The 22,628-nt window shown below is 35.7% G+C and overlaps 6 protein-coding genes across 8 annotated transcripts; 2 read left to right on the plus strand and 4 right to left on the minus strand.

The window, feature by feature from the left end:
* Positions 1-3,066: 3,066 nt before the first annotated feature.
* Positions 3,067-5,147, minus strand: LOC100142466 (farnesol dehydrogenase). Its single transcript, XM_064358477.1, has 6 exons — positions 5,028-5,147; positions 4,775-4,979; positions 4,088-4,095; positions 3,378-3,632; positions 3,173-3,322; positions 3,067-3,119 (listed from the first exon to the last, which is right to left on the minus strand). Exons 1-6 carry the CDS (start codon positions 5,121-5,123, stop codon positions 3,078-3,080), a joined length of 756 nt encoding a protein of 251 aa, XP_064214547.1. The 5' UTR covers positions 5,124-5,147; the 3' UTR covers positions 3,067-3,077.
* LOC100141584 (gustatory receptor for sugar taste 43a) lies at positions 5,148-9,971 on the minus strand. Its single transcript, XM_015980720.2, has 6 exons — positions 9,688-9,971; positions 9,089-9,637; positions 7,776-7,873; positions 7,557-7,727; positions 7,349-7,507; positions 5,148-5,392 (listed from the first exon to the last, which is right to left on the minus strand). The coding sequence occupies exons 1-6, from the start codon at positions 9,863-9,865 to the stop codon at positions 5,309-5,311; spliced, it is 1,239 nt and encodes a 412-aa protein (XP_015836206.1). The 5' UTR covers positions 9,866-9,971; the 3' UTR covers positions 5,148-5,308.
* Positions 9,972-10,741: 770 nt separating this feature from the next.
* Positions 10,742-13,324, minus strand: LOC107398036 (gustatory receptor for sugar taste 43a-like). 2 transcript variants are annotated; one of them, XM_015980725.2, is made up of 6 exons: positions 13,093-13,324; positions 12,579-13,046; positions 12,436-12,533; positions 12,220-12,390; positions 12,013-12,171; positions 10,742-11,962 (listed from the first exon to the last, which is right to left on the minus strand). In XM_015980725.2, exons 1-6 carry the CDS (start codon positions 13,265-13,267, stop codon positions 11,906-11,908), a joined length of 1,128 nt encoding a protein of 375 aa, XP_015836211.1. In that variant the 5' UTR covers positions 13,268-13,324; the 3' UTR covers positions 10,742-11,905. The 2 variants fall into 2 exon arrangements, with proteins under 2 accessions (XP_015836211.1, XP_015836209.1); XM_015980723.2 differs by having other exon boundaries at positions 12,220-12,533.
* Positions 13,325-14,438: 1,114 nt separating this feature from the next.
* LOC103313306 (zinc finger protein 182) lies at positions 14,439-16,505 on the minus strand. Of its 2 annotated transcripts, XM_008196269.3 has the most exons (4): positions 16,289-16,505; positions 15,954-16,216; positions 15,741-15,902; positions 14,439-15,687 (listed from the first exon to the last, which is right to left on the minus strand). In XM_008196269.3, the coding sequence occupies exons 2-4, from the start codon at positions 16,095-16,097 to the stop codon at positions 14,617-14,619; spliced, it is 1,377 nt and encodes a 458-aa protein (XP_008194491.1). In that variant the 5' UTR covers positions 16,098-16,216; positions 16,289-16,505; the 3' UTR covers positions 14,439-14,616. The 2 variants fall into 2 exon arrangements, with proteins under 2 accessions (XP_008194491.1, XP_008194493.1); XM_008196271.3 differs by lacking the exon at positions 16,289-16,505 and having other exon boundaries at positions 15,772-15,902; positions 15,954-16,271.
* Positions 16,506-16,915: 410 nt separating this feature from the next.
* Positions 16,916-20,418, plus strand: LOC100142468 (uncharacterized). The gene is made up of 5 exons (XM_001814162.4): positions 16,916-17,127; positions 19,108-19,555; positions 19,607-19,738; positions 19,786-19,969; positions 20,015-20,418. Exons 1-5 carry the CDS (start codon positions 17,094-17,096, stop codon positions 20,324-20,326), a joined length of 1,110 nt encoding a protein of 369 aa, XP_001814214.2. The 5' UTR covers positions 16,916-17,093; the 3' UTR covers positions 20,327-20,418.
* Positions 20,419-20,649: 231 nt separating this feature from the next.
* LOC660152 (cytochrome P450 345D1) lies at positions 20,650-22,622 on the plus strand. The gene is made up of 5 exons (XM_961681.5): positions 20,650-20,906; positions 20,950-21,796; positions 21,846-22,061; positions 22,109-22,360; positions 22,411-22,622. Exons 2-5 carry the CDS (start codon positions 20,950-20,952, stop codon positions 22,578-22,580), a joined length of 1,485 nt encoding a protein of 494 aa, XP_966774.1. The 5' UTR covers positions 20,650-20,906; the 3' UTR covers positions 22,581-22,622.
* The last annotated feature ends 6 nt before the right edge of the window (positions 22,623-22,628 follow it).

Consider the following 22,628-nt stretch of genomic DNA (forward strand, 5'->3'; position numbering starts at 1 on the left):
TAATACTAGCTTACGCTTGAAATTTTTTAAAAATTATTTTATTTTGAAAAATGGTGGATGCGCCGGGTTATTTACTAAAAAAAATTCATAACTCGAAAACTAAAAGTCGTAGAGCAATGCGGTTTGTTCCATTGAATTCTACGGCTCATTTTAGGTATTACACCAGCTTTCTTGTAATACTAGCTTACGCTAGAAATTTTTTAAAAATTATTTTATTTTGAAAAATGGTGGATGCGCCGGGTTATTTGTTAAAAAAATTCATAACTCGAAAACTAAAAGTCGTAGAGCAATGCGGTTTGTTCCATTGAATTCTACGGCTCATTTTACGTATTACACTAGCTTTTTTGTAATACTAGCTTACGCTAGAAATTTTTTAAAAATTATTTTATTTCGAAAAATGGTGGATGCGCCGGGTTATTTACTAAAAAAATTTCATAACTCGAAAACTAAAAGTCGTAGAGCAATGCGGTTTGTTCCATTGAATTCTACGGCTCATTTTACGTATTACACCAGCTTTTTTGTAATACTAGCTTACGCTTGAAATTTTTTAAAAATTATTTTATTTTGAAAAATGGTGGATGCGCCGGGTTATTTACTAAAAAAATTCATAACTCGAAAACTAAAAGTCGAAGAGCAATGCAGTTTGTTCCATTGAATTCTACGGCTCATTTTACGTATTACACCAGCTTTCTTCTAATACTAGCTTACGCTAGAAATTTTTTAAAAATTATTTTATTTTGAAAAATGGTGGATGCGCCGGGTTATTTACTAAAAAAATCAAAACTCGAAAACTAAAAGTCGTAGAGCAATGCGGTTTGTTCCATTGAATTCTACGGCTTATTTTACGTATTACACCAGCTTTCTTGTAATACTAGCTTACGCTAGAAACTTTTAAAATTATTTTATTTTAAAAAATGGTGGATGCGCCGGGTTATTTATTAAAACATTTATAACTCGAAAACTAAAAGTCGTAGAGCAATGCGGTTTGTTCCATTTAATTCAACGGCTCAATTTACGTATTACACCAGCTTTCTTGTAACACTGGCTTACGCTAGAAATTTTTTAAAAATTATTTTATTTTAAAAAATGGTGGATGCGCCGGTTTATTTATTAAAAAATTCATAACTCGGAAACTAAAAGTTGTAGAGCAATGCGGTTTGTTCCATTGAATTCTACGGCTCATTTTACGTATTACACCAGCTTTTTTGTAATACTAGCTTACGCTAGAAATTTTTTAAAAATTATTTTATTTTGAAAAATGGTGGATGCGCCGGGTTTTTTATTAAAAAATTCATCACTCGAAAACTAAAAGTCGTAGAGCAATACGGTTTGTTCCATTGAATTCTACGGCTCATTTTACGTATTACACCAGCTTTTTTGTAATACTAGCGTACGCTAGAAATTTTTTAAAAATTATTTTATTTTGAAAAAATGGTGGATGCGCCGGGTTATTTATTAAAAAAAATTCATAACTCGAAAACTAAAAGTCGTAGAGCAATGCGGTTTGTTCCATTGAATTCTACGGCTCATTATACATGTTACACCAGCTTTTTTGTAATACTAGCTTACGCGAGAAATTTTTTTAAAATTATTTTAATTTGAAAAATGGTGGATGCGCCGGGTTATTTATTAAAAAAATTCATAACTCGAAAACTAAAAGTCGTAGAGCAATGCGGTTTGTTCCATTGAATTCTACGACTCATTTTACGTATTACACCAGCTTTTTTGTGATACTAGCTTACGCTAGAATTTTTTTAAAAAATTATTTTATTTCGAAAAATGGTGGATGCGCCGGGTTATTTACTAAAAAAATTCATAACTCGAAAACTAAAAGTCGAAGAGCAATGCAGTTTGTTCCATTAAATTCTACGGCTCATTTTACGTATTACACCAGCTTTCTTGTAATACTAGCTTACGCTAGAAATTTTTTAAAAATTATTTTATTTTGAAAAAATGGTGGATGCGGCGGGTTATTTATTAAAAAAAATTCATAACTCGAAAACTAAAAGTCGTAGAGCAATGCGGTTTGTTCCATTGAATTCTACGGCTCATTTTACGTATTACACCAGCTTTTTTGTAATACTAGCTTACGCTAGAAATTTTTTAAAAATTATTTTATTTTGAAAAATGGTGGATGCGCCGGGTTTTTTACTAAAAAAAATTCATAACTCGAAAACTAAAAGTTGTAGAGCAATGCGGTTTGTTCCATTGAATTCTACGGCTCATTTTACGTGTTACACCAGCTTTTTTGTAATACTAGCTTACGCTAGAAATTTTTTTAAAATTATTTTATATTAAAAAATGGTGGATGCGCCGGGTTATTCATTAAAAAATTCATAACTCGAAAACTAAAAGTCGTAGAGCAATGCGGTTTGTTCCATTGGATTCAGCAGCTCATTTTACACATCACAAAAGCTTTCTTGTAATACTAGCTTACGCGAAAAATTTTTTAAAAATTATTTTATTTTGAAAAATGGTGGATGCGCCGGGTTATTCATTAAAAAATTCATAACTCGAAAACTAAAAGTCGTAGAGCAATGCGGTTTGTTCCATTGAATTCTACGGCTCATTTTACGTATTACACAAGCTTTCTTGTAATACTAGCTTACGCGAAAAATTTTTTAAAAATTATTTTATTTTGAAAAATGGTGGATGCGCCGGGTTATTCATTAAAAAATTCATAACTCGAAAACTAAAAGTCGTAGAGCAATGCGGTTTGTTCCATTGAATTCCACGGCTCATTTTACGTATTACACCAGCTTTCTTGTAATACTAGCTTACGCGAAAATTTTTTTTAAAATTATTATATTTTGAAAAATGGTGGATGCGCCGGGTTATTCATTAAAAAATTCATAACTCAAAAACTAAAAGTGGTAGAGCAAAACGGTTTGTTCCAGTGAATTCAGCGGCTGAATTACGTTTATTAGGTTCCTTTCACACAATTTAAATTGTTTTGCCTACAAAAAATATTCTTTTGAACCTTTCCGAAACAATTGTTTAGTAGGACTAAGAAGGAATGATAAAAAAAACACAAAATATTTTGCTTTATTTAACCGATTATTAAGTACTCCCCTTGACTAAAGCATCTCTCCCAACGGATGCATGAAAATATCATGAACCTGAAAAACACAATTACGCAAAACCAAATTCCCCAACCAGGCAAGCACAATACTTGAACATGAGGTGGCGTCGACAAAGTATAAACAATTGCTTCGGCCACATCTTCCGGATAAAGCACCGGTCCACTCCTCATGGCCTCCAATGTGCCATCCTTGCAAAAACCTTCCTGAAAGTCTGAAATAACAATTCCCGGACTAATACTCTGAAAAACGAAAATTCCCCAACACTGTTACAGCCGAGCCTAAATGTTACGTTACCGTAACTTTAATCCCCGTATTGAAATAACGAAACTCCTGGCGTAGGTTTTCCGTAAGCGCCGTAACCGCATACTTTGACGCAGGGTAAACGTTAAGGTTGGGGTGGGGGAGCGAGACCGGATATCGGCCAACCAGTGAATTGAGATTGATCACATGACCCGCAATGTTGTGCTCACGCATGACCTTGACCGCCTCACGTGTGCAAATGCACATTGCGATTACGTTTACGTCGAAGGTCAAGCGCCAGTCGTCGGTCTATAAAAAGTTTAATCATTCATTTCATTAATTTTCTTTCTACTACAATTATTTTTTTAGTAAAAAGTATTCAGTTGTATGTACCCATCTGTCATAGTTTTTGACGTATGCCAATTTTTTTCTTAAAATTTCTATTTGCATCTAGTCTTCGGGATTGTCAAATGTGAAATTGCAAGGCTACTATGATTTTTTGGAAAAAAAGATTTGGACAGTTGTTTCAAATGAAGTAACCCTGTTTTTTCAATGTCAATAAAAAATCATCGATTTTTATGGACATTTTTATCTTCCATATCTTTCGCCTTCAGTTTTTGAAAAAAATAAGAAAGTGAATTAATCACAGACATACAAAACAATTGTTTTTTAATTTCAAAGCACTCTAGAGGATTTTTTTTAAATGAACATTTCAAAGCACTCTAGAGGTTTTTTTTTAAATGAACACTTGGGCAGTTGTTGACCGTTTTTTCTAGGCCTACTTGATTAACGATGAAAATAACAAAGTAAAATCCGTTTTTTTTGTGATTTTTTTCAAAAACTGTATAGATAGCTGTAGGACGTGTTAATAAAAATCACCGCACATGTTCGTAAAGAAAATACGGTCGTTTCATTAAAAAAAAACTGAGTTACATCAATTTTCTGATCATCATTTAAAAAAAAAATCGTACTAGCCTTGAATTTTGACAGTTGACAATTTTGAAAATTCTAGAAGGCTTTGCAAACCTTCCGTTATCAAAAACAAAAAAATATTCACTTATTTCAAAGAGTTCAAGAGCTGTAATATTTTAAATAAACCCCTGCAAATAAAAATGTAAACAAAAAAAATGACATGTCAAAAACTAAGTTACGGAAGTTCAGCCATTTTGACAATAACTTACTCGAACTCAAAATGGTCGATTTGGATCGCATAAAAATTTGAAAATTCCAACAAGTTAAAAAGTTTCAAATGGGGCCACTAAACGAATAACCCTGTATAAGTTAATGGCACTAACTACAGGGTTATTCGTATTTATGCATTTGAATCTCAAAAATGGCAGTAACTCTTGCTCTATTTCTATGATCAAAATAAAATAAGGCTTTTGTGAACGAAAAAAGATAAAAAAAAAGTTAAAGTTCAAAGACTTGAAATTTAGAAAAAAATATTCAACCTATTAGATTAGTCGGTCTGACGAACCCCGCATTATTGACCAGGATATGAACCGGTCCTAAATTTTCTTTCACCCATTTAAGCGCGTCCAAAATCTCCTCCTCTTTGCTCAAGTCGCATTTAACGGCGTAAAGTTCGCCAGGAGCCTCGGTTAGACTCAGAGTCAGTTCTTCGATTAGCTCGACTCTGCGCGCTAGTCCAACAACCTGGCCAAACAATTCGGTTTGGTGATTTTTTTTAAATGTTTTACTTACTTTGAGTCCTTTTTTGACTAAAATTTTGGCCGTTGCGGCCCCGATTCCGGCACTAGCACCGGTAACTATCGCGATTTTACCTTCCCAACGTTCCATCGTTTTGAAATAACGAACGTGTTAAAATGATTAAACGTTTTATAGTTGATCGGGGAATCGATGATGTCGTAGCAACGACACCAAAACACACTTTAGAAAAGTCCTCAAGGATCTGTTAATTATTGAAGAGGGATTGAAGGATAAAGTAATGATTTGTACGTGTTTGTTTGTTTGAAATTTTTTATTTAGTCGCGGGAGTAGTAGACGTCGCTTCCTACACTTCCGAATTGGAAGAGGATGACCAGAAAAGTTGTTATCGAGCCGCCAATCTTGAAAAAATTCACAAATTCAACCAAAGTTATTGTATTATTTTGAAATAAATAAATTTGAAATAAAATATGCTTTTTATTGGTATTTAAGCCGCAAAAAAATCAAAAAGGCGGTTTTTAGAATGACATTTAATTCTCTACAACTTTATTGTTTCTTTTATTTTTTTTTTGTATCTTCACAGCGTTGTGAAAAATTGAAAAATTTTAATTCCCAATAACAATAAGATTGTCTTATTGAGAAAATAAAAAAATAAAGTAAAAAATTGCCAGTTTGAAACGAAAAAGGTGCCATTTTTTCTGTCAGAAAGAGAATTATTTCGCGAAATTTTACTAAAAATAAACCGAACTATCAACAAATTATAAAAAATTTGATGTAAATTTTGTCATTTTCAAGGCTTTTATCATGATTTTGGGCTTGAAACTCATTTTTTTGGAATATTTTGTCAAAAATAAAGTGAGAATTTTAGAAATAAAGCCAAAAATTCTGATTTTTTTTGCATTTTACAGAGTTTTACAAAGTTAGGAACGCATTTTTTGCTATTTTCAAGGATTTCATCAAAATTTTATCTATTTTCAAAGGTTAGTATCATGATTTTTAGCATAAAACTCTAGTTTTTTGCGAGATTTCTTCAAAAATAAAGTGAGGAATTTATAAATTAAACCGAAAATGCTGTTTTTGCAGAATTTTCAAAAAAAATCTGTCGAAAACGCATTTTATTGCAAAATTTCGTTAAAAATAAAACAAAAAAATCTTTCTTCAACCAGAAAAAAAAAAATTTAAAAAAAATTAAAAATCATACCTTTGGGCATAATAATTAGAAATTTCGTCAAAAATAATACAAAAAATCACCAGATTAAGTAAAAACTGGAGCAATTTTGGAGTGTTCCAGAACTTACTCCAGAAAACAATGAAAAAATCACACGTAACATTGAGCATAATACATAAATAAAACGTCAATCTAAATTTTCCAATAAAAAAAATGCATTTTTTTGACTTTATTTTACTATTTTTAAAGATTTAATTATAAAACTTTTTTTCGCGAGATTTCTTCAAAAATAAAGTGGGGGATTTATAAAATAAACAAAAAATGCTGTTTTTCTACAGAATTTTCAAAAAAAATCGGTGGGAAGCGCATTTTATTGCAAAACTTCGTTAAAATAAAACGAAAAATCATCAAATTAAATCGAAAATGAACCCAGTTTTTGAACGTTCTAAAACTTTCTTCAACCAGAAAAAAATTTAAAAAATCATAATTTTGGGCATAATAATTCGAAATTCGTCAAAAATAAATCGTAAAGTCGTCCAATAACGACAAAAAATGCTCCAATTTTCACATATTATTTTCGTTTTCTGCCGTTTTTCAGCTAGAAACGCATTTTTTTGAAAAATTTCGTCAAAAATAATACGAAAAATCACCAGATTAAGTAAAAGTTGGTCCAATTTTTAAGCGTTCTAGAACTGTCTCCAAAAAAAATTAAAAAATCACACGTAACTTTGAGCACAATACTGCAATTTTTTTTAGATTTTGTTAGAAATAAAACGTTAAATCTAAATATTCAAATTAAAAAAAATGCTTCTACTTTCACATAGATATTTTTTCCATTTTTTCTGTTAAAAACAATCACATTTTTTGAAAAGTTTCGTCAAAAATAATGAAAAAATCCCCAAAAATCGAAATTTTTTTAGTGTTTCAAAACGTGTAGTCCAGCGAGAAACAGAAACATTTCACAAAATTACATTTAATAAAGCTAACAACCGCCAAATTTGATGAAATATTTTACAAGTTTTTTTGGTCATTGTGAAAAAATTAATATTTTTTTGCGAGATTGCCTCTAAAATAAAGTAAAAAATCTCAACGTTTTCGCATCTTCTGCACATCAAAGAAAAAAAAAAGAAAAAAAATCCTTGTGAAAATGAGTTTTTTTTACATTTTCCACAAGTATGCAGCACCTTACCGCAGTCAACAACGACCGATTAAACTTCATCATCGAAAAGGACGTAAACCTCACTTTCCGGCCCGACAGTTGCAAAGCAAAAAGTTTCATTTGGTCCTTAACATCCTCTTGCAACTCACACGACAACAACTTAAACACCAACTCTACAGTTTTCTGATGCTAAAAACCCCAAAAATTACACTTTCACCAAAAAAAAATCACCCCAAACCTCATCCAGACAATACTGACAAGTCTCCACGATCACCATAAGCCGACCACAGTGCAACATGGTCCAGGAAAATTGCAAAAAAATGAAAAAGAAAAAGCCCCCATTTGCCACCTCCACCAGGAGAAAATACGGGGTGACCACCAAATGAATGAGACAACTGAACATAATGCACTGAAACAATGGTTTTGAGGATTTTGGCGATTTTTAACGGATTTCAACCAAAATGCTAACTCCACAAAAATCGTTCGCCGCATCGACCGAATCCCCAATAAGTTCGTACATTTTCATCAAATTGACCACTTTTTCGTAACTCAAGACTGGAATTGCAATTTTTAATAAATTAGTGTGCAAGTCAATAATGAGGAAGTTTCCATTTTTTTTTTGAAATTAATACCATTAATAGTCTTCATAATTGTAAAACTAATGGTACTTTTCATTTTTTTATATTGGCAAAAATTAAAAAGTTATGAGACCTCAAAGTTCGAATTTGACAGATCGCGCGCTAGGTGTGACGTCATGCGGCACAGCTGCCCACGACCGCCTGTGAAAAATTCGATTCTTTGAGAATTAACTAATTAGGTTACTTGTGTAATTAGTCACATTAGTACATGTCAAAAAACTAATTACTATTTGACTGTCAGATTCTAGGCTAACAAATTTTCTTGGAATAAAATATATTTTTTTGAACAATTTCGAAAATTATTTTAAATTTGTATGCAAACCCCATATTATTAGAAAGCTTATCAAAAATGCTATCGAAAAAAAGTACATGATGTTCCATTTGAAAAAAATGAGTTATTTAACTTTTTGCGTTTTGGCACACCCTGTATATAAAAGTCGACTATTAGCTAAAACTACAAGGTATTCTAAGTTTTTCTGTTGCAAATTTTTCGAGAAATATTCATAGGCGACTTTGCAGTGATTTTTCAAAAATTGGTCTTTTTTATAACGAAAAGTTGATTAATTCCGAAACGCAAAAAGATAGACCCATAATAGTCTATATAAAGTTTCATTATTTTTTTGCGTAGATTCCAATTATGCAAAAATATATAGAGTGTTCTATTTAAAAAAATATAACTTTGGTTCACCACCCTGTATACAACACCCTGTGCATAATAAAAATAGTTTTAGTTTGTGGACTTTAAGTCGATCTATCGGATAATAAAAACAGAATGGTAATATTTTAAATAGCAAAAAAGTTATAGAGCGATTACACACCCATGGGCCACCCTGTATTTCTGTAATCAATATTTATTACTTATAAGAAATTGTAGAAAAAATCTGAAAAAAAAACGAAAAAAAAAAGATCTCAATACAATGCCGAAAGGAACAGTAGTGTGTAGATCGCAGTTACCTTGTGAACAGTTTATGCCGCGTGACGTCATCAGGCTGTCAAACCGGCAGACAAAAAAGCTCATATTTTTGTTATTTTTAAAGCTATCAAATTATTTTTTTTTGATTTGAGTACTATTATGTTGAAAATAAATAATAACATTTTGAAAAATTGGAAACTCCCTCATTTAGTTAATTACTTCCGAAACTCCCGGAGTTTTTCTTGTTCAGCTTAACCGGAGTAATCCACAGTTTGGTGACGTTCCGGAAAACGTCCAACCCCTTCCCCAGAACCTCATTCAACGCCTCAATCCTCCTCCTAATCAGTCTTATAAAGTTCCAATACGGCATTTCCTCGATAAAAACCATGAAATAAGTGGAAAACAGGATAAAATACCGCTTCATAAAAACCCAAAATTGGCCGTTTTTGCTCGAAACCTCGCCCCACAAATACAACTCGTAGGTCAGAACGTACAAAACGCACAAAATCGCCACCACCATCGAAACAATCACGATTTTTCGCTCGTTTTGCGCCTTTTTCGGCGCCACCATGGCGTCGATTTTGTGAAAACTGGCCAAAAGCCGCCACAAGTGCTTGATTTTGAACGGCGTGACCACAATCCCGACAAAAACCGTGACCATTACCTCGCCCAAATCAATCAAAGTCACGTATTTCACAGTCGAGTTGCTCATTCGAACCGAATTGCTGGCATGGAAGTCCTCATGGAGGCCCCCAAGTGACCAGAACACTGCAAAATTTTGGTCAAAAAAAACAACTAGACCTCACTATTTTTTTTACTCATGAAACTGCCCAGGGCGTAGCTGTAAGCAGTGTAAACGCGGGAGAGATAGACCACGTAGTGGGCCCCCTTTTTTGAGGCAGCTATTGGCATGAAGCCGAAGGCGCGAGTGACGAAAATGAACGGTTGCAGGACGTGGTAAAGGTCGGAAGTGACAGGAATTTCCGTTCGATGCATTGGATAGAAACAAATGAATTGTTTGGGGAAATCTGGGTGCAAGTGGTCATTATTTCGTGTAAATATGGAGCGGAATAAATGATAAGTTGTGTTTGTTTAAGTTGGGCGTAATTGCGTTTTTGTGTTTGGGAGAGTTTTGAGGACAAAATAAAATTAATGAAGACGGGGTTAACACGAAATATTGAAATTCGCTTAGAAATCTTTTCATTGTACGATTTCAAACAGCGTTTGATAAATGATTGGAGATTCCCAAGTCCCGCTTTCTTATTAAAATGTAATCAACTTGCAGTCAACAGTCATTATTGATTACATTTCAAAAATTGTTTCTTTTATTGTTATTACTATTTGGCGTTTGAAGCACAGGTGAGAATATGAAGTAAACAAGAAGCAAAAAATGTAATTGTGGTCTTTAAAAATTTTATTTTTGCACTTAAACAATTTTTTTTAGGGTTTGAAGTCACAATTTCGTACAGTTGGGGCCCAAATTATTGTTTCCAGTTAGTTGCCTGCGTCCTTGTAATAAATTACGTATGTGTGCAAGATTTCAGTTCGTTCGGATAACAAGGACTCTCCCAAATTTCTCTCGGAAAATATAAAATAAACAGACAAACAACAAGGCTTTTAAGAATATCTATATATTTTTTTTAATATTGAAACTTCTGTATCCGACGATCAATCGAGAAATATTAATTAAATTTTTAGTAAATGATGATTGTTCTGCCAGTTTTGCTAAAATATCTTATATTCTTACGGTTTTTATATAAACTCAAGAAGAAGAAAAAATGTAGTAAAGGACGTTATTAATGACATTCTTTTTGTAATTTTGGTCTTTAAAAATTTTATTTTTGCACTTGAACAATTTTTTTTTAGAGTTTGAAGTCACAATTTCTTACAATTAGGGCCCAAATTATTGTTTCCAGTTAATTGCCTGCGTCCTTGAAATAAATTACAACTTAAACTGAAAAATTACGTATGTGTGCAAGATTACAGTTCGTTCGGATAACAAGGACTCTCCCAAATTTCTTTCGGAAAATCTGAAACAGACAGACAAACAACAAGGCTTTTAAGAATATCTATATATTTTTTTTAATATTGAAACTTCTGTATCCGACGATCAATCGAGAAATATTAATTAAATTTTTAGTTAATGATGATTGTTCTGCCAGTTTTGCTAAAATATCTTATATTCTTACGGTTTTTATATAAACTCAAGAAGAAGAAAAAATGTAGTAAAGGACGTTATTAATGACATTCTTTTTGTAATTTTGGTCTTTAAAAATTTTATTTTTGCACTTGAACAATTTTTTTTAGGGTTTGAAGTCACAATTTCTTACAATTAGGGCCCAAATTATTGTTTCCAGTTAATTGCCTGCGTCCTTGAAATAAATTACAACTTAAACTGAAAAATTACGTATGTGTGCAAGATTACAGTTCGTTCGGATAACAAGGACTCTCCCAAATTTCTTTCGGAAAATCTGAAACAGACAGACAAACAACAAGGCTTTTAAGAATATCTATATATTTTTTTTAATATTGAAACTTCTGTATCCGACGATCAATCGAGAAATATTAATTAAATTTTTAGTTAATGATGATTGTTCTGCCAGTTTTGCTAAAATATCTTATATTCTTACGGTTTTTATATAAACTCAAGAAGAAGAAAAAATGTAGTAAAGGACGTTATTAATGACATTCTTTTTGTAATTTTGGTCTTTAAAAATTTTATTTTTGCACTTGAACAATTTTTTTTAGGGTTTGAAGTCACAATTTCTTACAATTAGGGCCCAAATTATTGTTTCCAGTTAATTGCCTGCGTCCTTGAAATAAATTACAACTTAAACTGAAAAATTACGTATGGTGCAAGATTACAGTTCGTTCGGATAACAGTAACTCTCCCAAATTTCTTTCGGAAAATATGAAACAGAGACAAACATCAAAGCTTTTAAAAATATCATTTTTTTAATATTGAAACTTCTGTAATACGACGATCAATCGGAAAAAAATAATCAAATTGTTCAACAGATTTATAAAACTACAACGTTAAAGTTTTGTAAACTGTATAAAAATAATCAAAAACGTCGTTATCGAGCTGCAGATCTGCAATAAACCACGTTATTAGAACCTAGTTTAATCCATTATTTATTTACTGTAACAAACAACGATCGATTAATCCGTGGAATGGCAAAACAGCAGAACCTGATTTTATTTTGAGTCAATTTTAAACTAAAATTTTTCAAAATATCTTTAGTGTCGTCTCGTACAATACGAGTTATGAGAGTGAAAATTAAATTCAAGGTTTTCTGGTGCTAAAAATTAGTTACGTAAAGATTTGATAAATCAGATATTTTTTTTACCTGTAATTCACACGAATGACACACTTCCAAAATTATTACAAAACGAATGAAATACAGAAGAATCCAGGCGACTTGCAAAAACAGTAAAACAGTTTCGTCTTTGTGAATAATTGATAAGATAAGGACGTAGAGATTTAGGACAATTCGGAGGAAACAACTCGAAATAATCAACTGAAATTTTCTCGTATTATTATGTATCGAGTTTCCGAAAAATACCGAAATCTGAATATTGTAAATCTTGTTGATCCAATTAATAACGTCGTAAATGTGCTCGTAGCCAATCATGGCGTTAAAAATCAAGCGATGGCTGTTTTCTACAATTTTAAATAACGAAAAATTTTCTTCAATTAAAAAAATACCATCACTATGTTTCAAATTTTTATTAATTCGTCTCATCCTCCGTTCGATGAAACCAACCAACTGCCAATACTGCAACTCAAAGCCGATCAAAACGAAATAAACCAGATAAAACGTGTAATCCTTTAAACCCAACTCGGTCCCATTAACGTTCCGCCAAACCACAATCCCATCAAAAACCAAAACCATCGAAAAAACCACAAAAACGCCACTCCCGAAAATTATGCACAATCTCCGCTCGTTTTCACTCTCAAAATCGGGAAAAAGCGAATCGATTTTACCAAAACCATCCATCATTTCGGCAAAGTGTTTAAACCCAAATGGTTGAACCACCACGAAATAAAAACCCAAAAGTTGCAATTCGGCGAAATCGAGGATCGATAAGAAGTGGTTTTGGGTGAATTTGGACCAAACGAAACCATCAGTGCCGGCTTTGATGTAACTCTCTAAACCATAAAACCCCAAAATTGCTACAATTTTGCCGAATAAAAAAATTATTATCGATTATTTTTTTACTCAAGATTGCGATCAGGACGCAGTTGAAACTGTACAAAGTCCACGACCATTTCAATAAATACGACTTGGGGGTTCTGTGGCAAGTTAGGGGGTTTAGGCCCAAAAATCGGGTCGTGGTAAAAATGGGTTGGTAGCAGTGGAAAAATTTGGGATCGAGTGTGATGTCACGAAACATTTTTACCCAAATGAGCAAAGAGGAAAACAGATGAATTTATTTAGTTCAGGTTTTGGAACTAATATCCGGTTATTAAATATAACAAGCCGTAATCAACCAATCAATCGGGGAAAAACACATCAATTATTAAACGTACACTCAGTGGCAAAACTATTGCCAGTATTTTAGTAGAGAATATTAAATTGCAAAAATAAACATTATTTTTATTACCCACTGTGTAATTGCTCGACTAATTATAAAGATAGTGATCTGTGAAATACAAGGAAAAAGCTTTATGAATGTTGAAATAATGCGTAAATGAAAATCTTTAAATAAAATAAAACGTGATTTTATTGAAAAATTATACTACATCTAGTGAAAAATCGCGATTAAATTTTTGAGAAAAACTGAATATTTGGTGATTTTTTGGTTAAGTTTTGAAAAAGTTCGCAAGACAATTGAAAAAACACTTTAGATTTGGTTTAAATCGTTTGTTTAACCTGGAAAAAAATAAAATTTCCCTAGTGGTAATTTAATTCTCACTTTACGCAATAAAATTCCCCAACGTTTCGCATTTTTTACAAAAAAAAAGTGGGTCCCGACGGGGTTCGAACCCCGAACCCCAACTTCCAAAACAAAAAAATGTGAAAAAATAAAACCCAATAATTTTCAGTATTAAACTCAAACACATCATATTTACAAAAAATTTTATTCTCATTTTACGCAATAAAACTCCCCACCATTTCGCATTTTCTACGAAAAAAAAGTGGGTCGCGACGGGGTTCGAACCCCGAACTCCAACTTCCAAAAAAAAAAAGAGAAAAAATAAAACCCAATAATTTTCAGTATTAAACTCAAACACATCATATTTACAAAAAAAATTATTCACATTTTACGCAATAAAACTCCCCACCATTTCGCATTTTCTACGAAAAAAAAGTGGGTCGCGACGGGGTTCGAATCCTGAACCCCACCTTCCAAAAAAAAGGAAAAAAATAAAACCCAATAATTTTCAGTCTAATTTATTATTAAACTCAAACACATCATATTCACAAAAAAATTTAATTCTCATTTTACGCAATAAAACTTCCCACCATTTCGCATTTTCTACGAAAAAAAAGTAGGTCGCGACGGGGTTCGAACCCCGAACCCCAACTTCCAAAATTAAAAAAAAGGGAAAAATAAAACCCAATAATTTTCAGTCTAGTTTATTAAACTCAAACACATCATATTTACAAAAAAAACCTTATGATAGTAATAAATAAAAGGACTAGCTTTTTAATTTCATTGGTCGTTACGCACCTAATAAATAAATAAATAAAAACAATACTAAGTTTTGTACCTTGAGATTATACAATTAAAGCTTTTTTCTACGTCTTTAACACATTCCAAACATTCGCCAGACTACACCTATCGCTATCATGCGTCAATTTATGCGCCAGATAATAGTGCTTCATCACAAACTGCTTCTGGCAAATATCGCACGTATAACTCGCCTGTTTATCGTGCGTTTTCTTATGCTTCAGCAAATTATCATTGCGCGAAAAACTCTTATCGCAAATATTACACGTAAAATTTTTCTGCCCACTGTGTGACGTCATATGCCTTAGGAGATGCTCCTTGCGCATAAAACTCTTATTACAATTCTCGCAAGTGTACGGACGAAAACCCGTATGTAACTTAACATGTTGGTACAAATGTTCCCTTCTTTTGAAACTCTTCTGACAAATCTCACACACGTGCGACTTGATTATTTGATTGTTGTTATTCACCTGAGTTGGGGCCATTTCTTCGGCCACCACTTTATGTTGGTAGGGCTGCGCCGCTGGCTGGTTCAAATCCTGGCTTAATACGTTCAAATTAACAGTAGATGGCTCCACTGTATTACAAACAACGCTAGGTGTCGCCACAACACCAGGGGTGTACAGACTATTATTATAACCATTGAACGCAGCATTTTGATTAAATTCGGGCAAATTATTGAAAATCACCGATGGATTATTTAATTTTTCTTCGACTTTGATCGCGTATGCGAATTTATTTGGATTTTTATTTTTTTGACCCGTGTCATAATTTGATTCGCTGGTCGTTGTGAGATCAATTTTAATAATCGGGTCCTCCTTGTCTTTCTTAGTCGCCTTGGTGACGCATTTCTTTTGTTGTTGCAAGCCGGCTTGATTAATCAGCGATTCAAAATCAACCAATTGGGCGATATTTAGGACTTCGCCGTTGGCGTTCACCACCACGTTGCTCATTTCGTTTCGGGGGGCTGTTTTGATGGCCCCCATCATGGGGGCGATTTTTTCCGCTTTGACCGGTTGATTGGTCACAATTGCCGGTAGTTGTAGGGTGTAGAAGGGCACGTTTTCCACCGGTTTGACTTCGGTGAAGGTTGGGGGCTCAGGGGGCGCGGTCTTGGTGGCCGTGTCCTTGATGTAGACCTGAAATCGGCGGTTAGTGTCTCAAGGGGGCCGCTAAGACAAGTGTTATCAACCTTGCCCGATTTTTTAAAATCCTCCGTATACCTGAAATTTTTGAAATAGCTTGAGAGCATGCTCTCGGAACTGACGCACTCTTGCCGGAACGAATAGCAAACTTCGAGCGTTCGGAGGCATTTGGAGCAAACGACTTTGGGTAAAAAGTCGTTCTCGCAGACCTAAAACAAGGGGGCGGTGTGGGGGCGCCTGGTGAACACACCAACACTCACAGTGAGGGAGAGACAGCTTTGGATTTTTGTTTGGAGCTGGATTTTGCGGCCCTCTTCCTGGAAGATGTGCGTTTTGTCTTTTTGCTGGTTTGTGGCACATAATCGACACAATTCGTAGAAATTGACGCGTTTGTAGCCCGACATGACCGTTTTTTACATTTATAGAGGCTTTATTGATGATTATTTACATAAATGTCAATTTTTAAATGACAGCTGACGACGCCGATGCGCCAGCGCCCCTAACGACGGACGCCACAACTAAACTGTTTCAAATCACAACAAAAAACAATGATTTAACACAAAAACGCACAATTTGTGATAAAGGGGGCACTTACCTAACCTAGAATATCACGCTGACAGCAGCACACTATGCCATTATCAGTGTCATTACGAAACTGATAAAATTGGCAAAAAGACACAAAAAACGCACACAAACACACAATTTGTGATAACACGCAACATAATTGTATTAATTTCCCAAAAATGGGCAAGAAATGGGCAAAATTTGCCGGTTTTTGGCGCAGAATTTGAAAAAGCGCCACTTTCGCCAAAAAAACGAACTAAAAGAACAGGGCCGGCTTCGAAAATTTTCAAATTCTTGTACACAAAATAATTATTTCAATCAATGTCCATACATGAACAACCTTTTTTTTACAAAAAAATGTCCAAATTTGTTGGTTTTGGACTCAAAGAGCCGAACTAGAAACACAGGACCGGCTGTAAAATTTTTAATATAATGAAAAAGCCATTACACCAAGAGAAAACACAAAAAATTAGGCGAAAAATTAAAAGAACAGGACCGGCTTCAGTTAAAAATCGCAAAATTGAACCATTTTTCAGTATTTTGAGGCGGCTGTGAACGTCCGCCTACTCTTTAATCGAATTAAGTTTTCCGATAACTTGGAATGAATTATTAAGGCATTTTCCCACCACCTTATTTACATTCAAGAGGGGGTAAAAGTGGACAAGTGCTTTTGATGTAAAGGGTCATTGTTGCGTGGCCTCTCCATCGATTGTTACAGATTTCTCGACCGTAAAACTTTATTCCGTGTGTTGACCACAAAGTGTGAAGGTGATGGTACCGATCTAGTTGGCGCGGACGAAAACAAAAGTGACTTGTTTTTATTTTAAGCCAACTTGATGACAGTTTTTTTCGATATTTTCATCAAGACGCGTATGTATTATCATTACATTATCACCGAACTTCGGACTAATTGTATTATCAATTATAAAAAATGTAATTTTAATTGTAATTAGCAAATCGATGGAATTAAAAATAAATTTCAATGAATTTTTAACTGTCATTGCACGTCACCGGATGACATTATTACACTCAAATTAATCTAAAATTTCACGTTTTTGACCGTTCCGGAGAACAGTTCCATTGATAAAATGCAAGTTCAGTGACATTTCAATACGAAAATTATTGACTCGATTACTGTAATTACGCCAATACATATTTTAGGATGGCTAAATGGGTGATTCACCCTCTCGTACAATTGTTTTCGTTACGCTTTTGGTTTGTTTTATTTAATTAGAGAAAGCGAAAGTTGCAGTTTTGTTGTAAACAATGTTAGAATGTTATTAAAGACGGGAAGTTTCGTAATTGGTTCGAGATGGATCCGGAAACAAAAGATTGGCATAAGATCAACCGGAAAATTGATGACTTATTTCGTATTGTTTGGAGTAGGCCTTGGTTTTTGCAAATATTTTCATTACTTCCGGCGTAACTAGTTATTTTTTGGCGGGTGAATTGGCCCCTCCCCCTTGTCGAGTTAACCCCGCCCACTCTAGCTACAGCGCGCAATTTCTATTTAAAATCAAAACCGCATTACAACACTCGACCAATTCGTTTCTCGCCGGTTTTCCCCCGAAATGCTCCAACAACCGAGTTGGTCGACTGTTTCCGGTCATTGGTATCGGATGTGGCACGCAACAGAGGGTCGTTAAAGTTTGACCCTTTTATACATTCAGTAAATCGCGAAAATTCAAATGTATTCAGAGAAAAACCCACGATTTGGCCTTGGATAAGGGGTTGAACGTCTCCATCAAGAAGTCACATCGAAAAAAACTGACTCATTCGTTTTGTGTCACCTTGGAGTTATTTGTGTGTATTTTTTTTTAACAATTTTTCGTGCAAATATTTCTGCATTGCGATAATTTGAAGACGTCTAACACGAAACTTTTATCAGATTTACAATCACGAAACAGGCCGGAACGTGGAATTTAACTTTTCAGACGAAGACGAGTCTATAAATTTTTTTCAGATTTAGGTTAGAGAATAGAAACGGCGCCATGTTGTGACGTGCGCGATCACGTGATAACGAATCGACAAATTGGGCTGACCTTAATTAATGTAGCGCGGAAAATTGCACGAAAAGTGATTTTTGATTGGAAAATTGCCTTGACCTGCTGATCAAATAATAAAACAAATAAATTAAAAGAAAAAAACGTGACGTCACAACCGCCTCTCAACCCCAAAAACCTGACAAATACTTGAATATTTTTGGCACATCGTCCACAAAATCAAAAATAAACTCCTTTCTGTTCTAGATTTTGTCTTAAAATTGTTTTATGGAACCAAAAACCATTTGGTCCTAAAATAGGACCGAATGCTCAATAGACGCCGGTATGACGTCATAATTTCAATTTTAAAGCGAAATAACTTGAGTTAAAGAGCAGATACGGAAAAACGGTTTTGACTACTGTAATAAGCGGCTTAAGGACCATAATTTAATAGACAAAGTTGTTTCTTAAGTTGCGAATGCCTTTATAACCTATTTTTCAGCGAGTCAAAAAAACAACTTACCACACAATCTTCCACAACCAAAAGTCTGTGGGGGTTAAATCACGGGATTCAGGAGCGGAAAAACAACATAAAATAGCACAAACACAATAAATAAAACACAATTCTTGCACTTGTTGAATAAAGCGTCTCACTTTGAAAAAGCACTGCCAACTTTATAAAGAAATCACTAGATTTGGTCGTTTCTCAAGTTATTAAATTGTATTAAAGATAAACTGTTGTGTTGTGGTTTTATTTATTACTTTTACTGCGTCCTGTGGTATTATTATGTACAAAATTAATAAAAAAAACTATTATTTAATGTTCGAGCGGCACAACTTAACGAAACAAAAATCCCTAATTTTGCAGGAACCCCAGAAATGTTGTTCCTGTACCCCATTCTTTTTATCCTTCCGGCAATGGCTTCGGCCCGAATCGACTGCTCAAGGGAGTCCTACGATGAGTGCATTCGAATCGCTGACCCTTTGGTCAAACAGCCCCATTTAATTTTCCCCGACAACATGAACGACATTGATATAGTTTGCAAGACTTGGAATAAATTCGTCGATTGCTTGAAATACTACACTGATAATTGTTTTACTGAACAACAAAGACGCCAGTTTAACAAAGCAGTGGAAGATTCCATCGAAAGTGTGCACCAGATGTGTGTACAACCCAGCTATCAGAAGGAATACTTACAATATGCCCCCTGTATTAAGAGTACCATTACAGAACCTGCCCATTGTGGCTCACACTACAATCTTTTAGTGGATCAAGTCGCCCAAGGGGAAATTATCTCGAAATCAACATTGTGTTGGTAGGCCTGCCCGTTGGTGAAATCACCAACTTGACGTTTGGCCTGTTTTAGCTCCCACGATCGTTTCAAACAGTGTATCATGCGCGAAACGCGCCGCCTATGCGACCGAAACGCCCCCGAATTCGCAACACACTTAATCGACAAGGCTTTGAGTTTCCTCCAGGACCAATGCTACAACTACATGTAAGCCCACGTGACTTATCAACCCCAAGCCACGCCTTAAATTCCAGCCCCAACTCTGGCGACTGCACGACACTCGCCACCGACTCGCAACCCTTCTCCACGTCATCAAGCGAAGTGTACCCCTGGAGCACCATCGAGGACATCGCCCCCAAGGAGATCCTCCCCGCACGGGTGACTCCCCCAAAACCACCAACAACGTGGCTGCCCTCGTCCAGCATAACCCCAAATTCGGTAAATCCCCCAAACCTGATTTTCAACCCTACAGTGAAATTATAGGACGCGTCCCCCACCCAAATGCTGGGTTCGCGCACACGCCCCGCCTCCTTCGGCAGAGCCAGTAGCTGGTCGGACACGCCCACAGGCGTGTCCACAACACCGTCATCGCGTCCTGATTGGGCAACGGTGACCAGTTGGAGTCCACAAAGCGAGAGTGGGAAAACAACCACGTGGTACCCGGCTGCTGGCACCGAACTTGGCAACCAAGTCGAGGAGCCCAACCAGCAAGGCCTGACCAAGCCCAGGAATGGGGCGGGGCGAGGGGCCGTGGGCGTGGCTGCGGTGGTTTGGGCGGCGGTCTGGCTAGTCTAGGGGAACTACAAGAGCAGCTATTTATTGTCAGCACTAGTCAGATTACCAAATAGGCCCATGTACTTGATTTTAATAAACTTATTATTTTCGGATTGCTTGTTTTATTAATGGAAAATATATAAAAAATAACTGACCTACCTTTAAAAAAAGATTATGCTAGTCGAGAAAACCACAAATTAAACCTATGACGGGGTTTTCAAACAGCGCCATCTGTGGGCCGGAAGTGGCCAATTTGCCGCCTTAAGTGTCATTAACTTGTTACAGTAATTCGTTTAATAGACTTTTTTATTTGCTTATTGCGAGCCTTACTATCATTCAATTTGTTGACTCTTTGCCTTCTTATCGTTGACACTGTATTTAATTACAGTGATTAAAATATCAATTATTGGGAAATAGGGGAGAGGCGGGAAGCGTGTAGTGGTCAAGTGTCGCATATTTCGAGTGATTTGGTTTTTTGCCCACGCTCCCCTAGATTTTGAGACGGAACTTGTTTGTTATTAAGAAATAAAAGATAAATTTTTAGCCACGTTGCGTTTTTGTCGTCAAATTTCAGTAATGCCTTGACTTGCTGCGTCTCAAGGTGAGTCAACAAATAAACCCCCTGTAGTAACCAAAACTTTTAGATGTTCCTCGTTTATTTCGCAAGTTTTCTGCTCCTACTGTACTACATTTACGCGAAAAACTACAACTACTGGCAGTCGCGAAATGTCCCAACCGACAAACCGTTCCTCTTCTTCGGCAGTTTTTACAACATTGCCGTGCGAAAGGAGCACATTTTCGAACGCATTCGCACGATCTACAACCAGTTTTCGGCCCCTTATGTCGGTATTTACATTTTCCACCAGCCGGTGCTCCTGATCCGGAGCCCGGAAATCCTCCGGAAGGTCCTGGTCAAGGACTTTGACAAGTTCACCAACAGAAATATCGCCACAAATGAAGCTGTGGATCCCCTGGCTTTTCACACACTTTTCATTTCGAAGGACGCAGTTTGGCGCAATTTACGCGCCAAGTTATCGCCGGTCTTCACTTCCGGCAAAATGAAGCTAATGTTCCCGCTGATGCAGGAATGCGTCGACGATTTGCACCGCTTTTTGGCGCAAAACACCGACGAAATCGACGTGAAAATCACGATGAAAAAATACTCGGTCGATATTATTTCGACTTGTGCGTTCGGAATCAACACTTTTTGCTTCCGGAACGACAACTCGGAGATTTTGAAGATGGCCACGCAATTGGTTGATTTCAAATCGGTCGTTCGGAGCATTTCCATTTTTAGTTTTTTTTTCATGCCGAGTTTTGTCGACATTTTCAGGCTGACTTTTGCCGACAAAACCGCCTCCGATTATCTCCTGAATGTGTTCAAAACCACGCTACAGGAGCGAGAGAAGAAGAAAATAATTAGGAACGACTTTATTGACCTTTTGAATAATTTGCGCAAGACTGAGACGATCACAGATGGCTATAAATTCGGTAATTGACACTTGACACGTGACGACCGCACGCCGCCATTTTGTTTCAGACAACGACATCAAAATGGCCGCACAGGCTATAGCGTTTTTCTCAGCTGGAAACGACACAACTTCGATCACATTGGCGCTGACTTGTTACGAACTCGCTTTAAATAAAACAATTCAGGATCGGTTACGACACGAAGTTACGGAAATTTACAACGAAAGTGAGGCGTTTACGTACGAAAACATCGCACGTATGAAATACCTTGATATGGTTTTGAACGGTAACAAATAATTTTTTCATGGCCAACTGAGCCAAATTTTTTACTAGAAACGTTACGGAAGTACCCTTTGGCGCCATTTTTAAACCGGAAGTCGGACGTGAAATACACGTTCGAAGAGACCGGCTTTACCCTAGACAAAGGCGTCTCGATTATTGTGCCAATCTCGGGACTTCACTACGATCCTGAGTATTATCCTGATCCTGAGAAATACGATCCTGAGCGGTTCAGTGACGAGAACAAGAAGAATCTGACGCCGTATACGTACCTACCGTTCGGGGAAGGCCCGAGAAATTGCATCGGTACGTAGGTGTTGTAATTTTATTATGAAAAATACAAGTGTTAATTGTAGGGCAAAGGTTCGCCTTGTTGGTCAGCAAGGTGGCGCTCGCATCGATTATCAAGGACTTTGCTTTTGACGCAACAAATCGCACCCCTGTGCCGCTCCGCTTCGACCCTGGCTCGCTTTTTGTGCAAAACAGGGGCGGACTCTATTTAAAAGTATCAAAAGTCGCGGCGTAACCACGCCACTGGATTTACTGTCAATAAAAATTTAAACAATGATGGCGT

This window comes from Tribolium castaneum, chromosome 8 (assembly GCF_031307605.1).
Source record: "Tribolium castaneum strain GA2 chromosome 8, icTriCast1.1, whole genome shotgun sequence".
Lineage (NCBI taxonomy): Eukaryota > Metazoa > Arthropoda > Insecta > Coleoptera > Tenebrionidae > Tribolium > Tribolium castaneum.